The following is a 7,041-nucleotide window of genomic DNA, read 5'->3' as shown; positions in this document are numbered from 1 at the left end:
CTTGATCCACAGCTCCAGGATATGGGCTTCTTGACCATCCTTACAAGGAGGGAAACTCTCTACGTAAGGTTATCCTCTCACATCACTGTGTGTCGAAGCACCAGACAACAGGGCTGCAGGGAAACTTCTCCCAAAGACCATGGAGTTGCAAGAGTGAAGCCCAAGGGCCCTTTAAGAAGGCCTCTCCAGTATTTCCCGAGGTGCTGCAGCCCTGGCCCGACCTGTCCTGACCCCGTGGTGGCCTTCCACCTAAAGACACCTCAGGATCTCTGCTTCATGTGGTGTTTGGAAAAATGCTCTGGAAACCCCAGTCCAAGGCCCAGCTCTACAATACTTCACTGTTACTGTGCCCTTGGGTAACTTGTCCCTTTGTACTTCAGTGTCCTCACGTATAGACTGGGGGGACATGTGGATGCCCTGTGGGATCTGTTCCGGTTTGGATGGTTCATGCTTCCATTGTTTTCTCCCTGAATAATGATCAGAGCAGTGACCCTTCTTGATGGCTTATCAGGTGCTGGGTTCTGCGGCAAGTGCAGTATGCGATGTCTCACACAGCCCTCACCACAGCCTCTGCAGCAGGTGCTATTATCATCGCCATTTGACAAAGGAGGAAACTGGGCCTCCTGGAGGGTCACAGCCACAGTGCTGGTATTGGTCACCATGCTGCCCTTCCTATGGGAATCATGTGTTTCTTGAACTGCAAAGTGACTTCATCTAATGGATTAATTTACCTTTCTTTTCCTCGTTCATTATTTATTCTCCTATGGGAGTCACATGAAAAAGTCAAGAGCTGGATGTCCCCTTGGCTCTTTGGTGGTAGGGAAGGCTCACTTTTGGCACAAGTGCTGGTCGGTCAGAGTGGACCCTGAGGGGGTTCTGCACAAGCCCTCGTAGAAACAGAACGAAGGTCTAGGGAGCAGGAGAGAGGCACAGACCCTACAGTCAACCCACTACTGTTTACACAGATATATATATATATATATATTTTTTTTTTTTTTTTTTTTTTTGAGACAGGGTCTTACTTTGTTGCTCAGGCTGGAGTGCAGTGGCACAATCATGGCTCACTGCAGCCTCCTGGGCTCAATCAATCCTCCCACATTGGCCTCCCAAGTAGCTGGGACTACAGGGGCATGCCACCATGTCCATCTGGTTTTTAAAATTTTTTGTAAAGGCAGGGTCTCACTATGTTGCCCAGGCTGCAGACAGACATTCTTAATGTGGAGGCCGTGGACTTGAGTGTGAGGCCTGCCACCTCCTGTGTATGTACCTTAAGTCACAGACAAGGGAACAGAGGCCTGAAGAAGTCACGGCTTAAGTCATGGCCAACTCCTGTGACTTCTTCAGTCCTCTGATCCCTCACTTGTAAGATTTAAGTAACAGTCAATTACACCTCATGGAGTGTTGAGGGGAAGGTTCAAGAAAGGCCTCTGTGAACGCTTTGGAAAGTCAGCCCTACCCCAGGACCTTAGTATAGGGTTTGGCACAAATATAGCATCACATAACAATGTTTCAGGCAACAACAGATGGCATAGGGGACAGTGATAATACAGTATTTTTGCTATAACTTTTCAGTTTAGAGACACAAATAACATTTGTTACAAGTGCTTATAGTATTCAGCACAGTGACATGCTGTGTTACTCTGTTCTTGCATTGCTATAAAGAAATACTTGAGATTGGGCAATTTATAGAGAAAAGAGGTTTAACTGGCTCACAGTTCCGCAGGCTGTACAGGAAGCGTAGCGGCTTCTGCTTCTGGGGGGGCCTCAGGGAGCCTTTACTCATGGCGGAAGGCAAAGCGGGAGCAGGCGTCTCACACGGCAGAAGCAGGACCAAGAGGGTGGCGGGGAGGGAGGGACTATACATTTTTAAGCAACCTGGTCTCATGAGAACTCACTGTCATGAGAACAGCACCGAGCGTACGGTGCTAAACCATGCACGAGAAGCTGATCTCCGTGATCTAATCACCACCCACCAGGCCCCTCGTCCAACATTGGGGCTTACATTTAATCATGAGATTTGGGTGGGGACACAGATTCAAACCATACCACATGCTGTGCAGGTCTGTAGCCTCTCGCCTGCAGCCTCTAGCAATAGGCTACGCCATGTAGCCTAGGGGTGCAGTATGCTATACTGTTTAGGTTTGTATGAGTACACTCCACGGTGTTTACACAATGACAAAATCACCTATGATGCATTTCTCAGAATGTTTCGCTGTCCTTAAGTGACGCGTGACTGTATTTGACAAATATTGCTCAGATTCTGGGCCACAGGGCAGCATCATGGTTTTGCATTTTATACACCTTGCTTGCTTTCTTAAAGAACATTAACAGGTGCCTGGCCAGTCATGGGGATGAAGGGACATCTTGAAGTGCAGCCCAAGGCTGAATCAGAAATGGCCTGCTGGCAAATGCTACTGAAGAGGAAATCACTGATCACATTGTGCCTTCCCACTCAGATCTATCCACTTGGGGAATTGTACCCGTGGGCCCTAAGACCCCAGAAAGCGGTTTGGTTCTAGGATTGGGTGTGGGACTTGGGGTATGGCTTCCTTAATTCCCTTAAAAATCCAAGGGAAGAGTCCAAATTAATCACATGGTAAGATGACATTAAAGCCATTCCTTCCCTTAGGAAAGCAGCTGCCCACCCCCATGCTGCTAGCTGATAATGGCCACTCCTCATCAAATATTTATTCCAGCACTTGCAGCCCTCCATCAGCCTCTAGCATCATGCCAAGGATGGAAGCTGATTATTAAAACCGGTCATGAATGAGGCAGGCAGACTACAAAGTGCCTGGGATGGAAAGGGGGGAACATCAAAGCCCCATATTCTTCCTTAAAGGTCGCCTCCTGGAAGTGGAGGCTGCCTGCTGGGAAAACTTGAAGGGAGTTTGAGGACCTGGCCCCTCTGTGTGCCTCCAAGACTCTGGGGCAGCTCTCGCCCCTTTCCTTCCTCTCCAGTGGGGCAGAAGGCAGCTAAGCCCAAGTCCTGGGGCCAGAGGGCTGACTCCAAGCCATGGGTTTATGAAAAGCAAATAGATATCCTGCCCTGGCTGAAAGACGTACCTGCTTTCACATTCGACGGGAGCCCTGGCATTTCATTAGTGTCCTCTTTGAAGCCTGCCCTTTGCAAAACTGAAAAAGAAGAGAAGGGAGGAAGGAATGGAAGCTGATTCAAAAAGCTTCCTGTATTGTATCTGGAATTTCTGATGTCCCTCTGTGTGGCTTCACTCATTACATGGGTGGAAGAGCCTGTCAGGCAAGAAATCATGCCTGGTGCTTAATGGAACCCAGGGACCAATTAACCATACTAAGCAGCAATGCCAGTGGGAAAAGCACTTCTAAAAGGAGTAGGAAAAGACCTTCCTCCTTTCCCCAAATAAAAGACAAATGCTATGTCAACAGCTTTTCAAGAGCGATCTTTTATTTTCTGAAAGTCCTAAAACTGATCCATTTATCAAAAGATGATTGATGCCCCAGTTCACAAACCATATCTTTTTCTCTTTCAGCAAATCCTGGAGCCCCAAGAGGGCTGCAGCCTGAGTGAAGTGGTGACATCAGAACCTGCCCTCCACACCCAACAGCTGGACTGCAGCCTCCTGCAGGGCCTGGTGGATGTGCCTGACCTCTCTCTGGGACAGAGTCCGTTCCATGTGGCGGTAGGTGATGCGGTAGCAGTGGCTGGTCTTGTGCGTCCTACAGAGAGGAAGAGAACACAGGTGAGTGCGGGATGAACAAGGCTGTGCCTGAAGGAGCAGTGTGGCTTGCCCAGCCAGATCTCCCCAACTGCAGTGGAGAACTGAGGTTGGAATCCAGGTACCATTTACCGCTAACAATCTGCATCTTTTACAGGGGGAGAAGGTGATAGTGAGGGAAACATTAGCTTGACTAAAGGAGGCTGCTGGTTTCCACTGGAGTGGATGTATCAAAGTCCCCTGGGAAGGAAGCTGACAAATTTGATTTCCCAGGCCACTCTCTGGAGATTTGGATTCAGCAGGTGGGAGGTGGGACCTGGGCTTCTAAGCCTGTGCCAGGTTCCCCACGTGTGCTTCCTTCATGTCATGGAAGGTAACCGTGTTTGTGAGGCAAATTGCAGTATCAGCAAGGCTCGAGGCAAGGCTGAGGGACTCATTCCCTCGGCACCCCTGTTGGCTGTCCAGGAAGCATACAGGCCATATATGCCGTGTATGTGCTGTGTAGAGAATTACTTTAGTCTGTCCTTTACGACATTGGTGTTGACTTAGTTTGCATAGAACAGCTGAGTAATTCTGGAATACGTGGAGATGACAGCAGCAGGGCCTTCTATTTGCATGGCAGGTGCTAAGACACACTGGTCAGTTGACCTCATGAGAAAGACCCCTGGGCCATGAACTGGCAGGCCTGGCCCTGTCCCCAACCTGTCTCTCACTGGCTGTGTGGCTGGGTGTCTGACACCTCACCATCTCTGAATGCTCACATTTCTCTTTTATACAATAAGGGGATCTAGTCACACAAATTCCTCTTTTCCAACCCCCAGCAGCAGCAGCAGCAATAACAACAACAGAGGCAACCAAATCCCTTCTTGGCCTTGGGGGAGGAAACTGAAACAAACTGAGGGCTCCCAGGCAGATTCCTTTTATGATGCCGTCAACCAGCCCTTAGCCTAGCCAGGGAGAGGCCACGTGCTTTCTGGCAGGTGAGAGAGGGCTGGGCCTTCAGTAATACCAGGGCCTTGAACAAATGGGCTTCCGGTTGAGCTGGCACCTGGGCCACTCCCACATATTCACTGGAAACTGGTAGTCCCATTGATGCCACCTGAGTCCAGAGCCTTTGCTTCCAGGGGCCTCCCGACACTTCATGGATTGCTCTCACTGGATTCTCTCCTCTTTCCTCTCCGTCTCCCTCATCTGAATGCCAGAGCCCTTGGCTGGGCAGAATATGCCTGGTGCATGAGAGTCTCCCTTGGTCCTGGTCTCCCTAGTCTGCCCCTTCACCTCCCTTTCCAGTGTCTCCTCCCCTCTCCCCAACCCTGGCTTCGTCATCTTTGTCCTGCTCTTGTCCTTCCACTTTCAGGGAGGATAAGCTGCTATGCTGTGCCTCACAGAGTTATGTGCATTTCGGCCATGTATGCAGTCCCCGTTTGGATCAAGCCACAGGAGGAAGTTACCACTGAGGGGCTGTGATAGACAAGCTGGGCTGGGGGTGGAAGTTTTCTGTAGGGACTTCCTGGGGATTCCCGATAGCACATGGAGGCCTGCCCATTCCCTCACCCAATGTCAGCTGCCTGCTTTAGACCAAGGGAGAAATCAAATCCTCTCCCCACCTGGCTCTTTCTTTTTCAGTCCAGCTCAGGCCAATGGCTCTGCTCTGTGGACATTCCTCTGGGGTGGGGACCCTGACTCCTGGGGGAGGCACTGCTGCCCAAACTGCCCCAAGGACCTCCCACAAAGTAGAGTGGTCTTTTCTCCTCACTCTGTGCTCCTAACAAGAGTACTGCAGGTACCATGCCCACCCGAGCCTTTCAGGCACCAAAATACAGCGAGACAGAAAAACCTGGCTTTGAGAGGAAAACAGAGGCTCTCCAGGAGTGGGAGCTCATGAAACCACATAGCCAAGACCCCTGCTGCCACCAAGTGCTGACCCATTCCATTCAAACTACAATTGCTCCATTTACAGTTATTTGGTTTTTGACAAGGGCATGAAGACTATCCAAGGGGGAAATCTCTTTTCAACAATTGGTACTGAGATAACTGGATATCCCCATGCAAAAGAATGAAGCTGAATCCCTACCTCACACCACACACACATAACTAACTCAAAATATATCATATATCTCAATATAAGAACTGAAACTATATCACCCTTAGAAGAAAACAGATGAGTAAATATTCATGACTGCATAGGCAAAACCTCCTTAGATGACACCAAAAGCAGAGGTGAAAAAAATTAAAAAAAAAGATAAACTTGGAATTAATCAAAATTAGACTTTTTTTTTTAATTAAAGGCATACCATCAAGAAAGTCAAAAAGGAACACACAGAATGGGAGAAGATATTTGCAAGTCACATACCTGATAAGGGATTTGTATCTAGAATATACAAAGAACTCTTACAACTCAACAATAAAACAGCCAACAACACAGTAAAAAAAAAGTACAAAAGATTTGAATAGACATTTCTGCAAAGATAAACAAGTGGCCAACAAGCACATGAAAAACGTTCAACTTCAGCCATCAGGGAAATGCAAATCAAAACCACCATGAGATACAACTTCAGGCCCATTAGGATGCCCATTTTAAAAACAAAAGGAAAATAACAAGTATTGGAGAAGATACGGAGAAATCAGGGCCTGTTTAGAAATTGACAGGACTCTGCAAATTATAAAGTGCTAATTGGGTATGAGGTGAAAGTATCATTGTGGCAATTGTTACCACATTGTATTTTTTCACTGGTTCACTCTGGTCCCTCCTAGCAGAAGAGCTGGTAATACGGCACTTCTAAAAGTTATTGCCAACTGAAGACGGATGGGGAAAAATCTGTTTTCCTATTTCTATGTGCTCAGAAAAAGGCCTCTATAAGGATTCTTGGGATTCAAACAGCTTATACACAGCATTTTAATGAGTTAGGTGTAAATGATTCATAAATACATGGATTATGAGATAAATACTCAAATCTAGAGATATGAGAGAAATACTATTTAGCAGAATGTTTGTTTGGTGATTCTGTCGAATTCAATAGAATCAAGTGAAAACCAATCAGGTTTGCCTTTTCCTAACATGAATGATGAAAGAGAAGGCTTCCTTTTATTTTCTAGAAACTTCTGTGTGTAGCTTTCAGATGACAGGACATACTCCTGTCTTCCTTTTTCATGTTGGAAAGGTGAAAGAATGGAGCTGGCAAGTGGTCAGGAGTGGAGGACCCTGGTCCCTCATTCTTGAAGAGTGGTCTCCTGAGGAAAGTCACAGGCACATGGAGCTGAAAGTTCTTGGAGCTCATCAGTGAACAGGTAAGAAAATTGATTCCTCAAGTGAAAGATGCCCTCAGCAACCAACCCCAAGTATCTGGAT

General features: G+C 47.6%; 1 protein-coding gene across 1 annotated transcript in view; it reads right to left on the bottom strand.

Moving 5' to 3' along the window:
* Nucleotides 1-3,400: 3,400 nt before the first annotated feature.
* Nucleotides 3,401-7,041, bottom strand: part of FARS2 (phenylalanyl-tRNA synthetase 2, mitochondrial) — a 512,610-nt gene continuing 508,969 nt past the window's right edge. Inside the window, exon 7 of the mRNA XM_030817258.1 lies at nucleotides 3,401-3,693. Coding sequence (XP_030673118.1) covers nucleotides 3,555-3,693 — 139 coding nt within the window. The 3' untranslated portion in view covers nucleotides 3,401-3,554. The remainder of the gene's footprint in view (nucleotides 3,694-7,041) is intronic.

The sequence above is a fragment of the Nomascus leucogenys genome, chromosome 8, assembly GCF_006542625.1.
Source record: "Nomascus leucogenys isolate Asia chromosome 8, Asia_NLE_v1, whole genome shotgun sequence".
Classification (NCBI taxonomy): domain Eukaryota; kingdom Metazoa; phylum Chordata; class Mammalia; order Primates; family Hylobatidae; genus Nomascus; species Nomascus leucogenys.
This window is presented reverse-complemented; position numbering and strand designations above follow the sequence as displayed.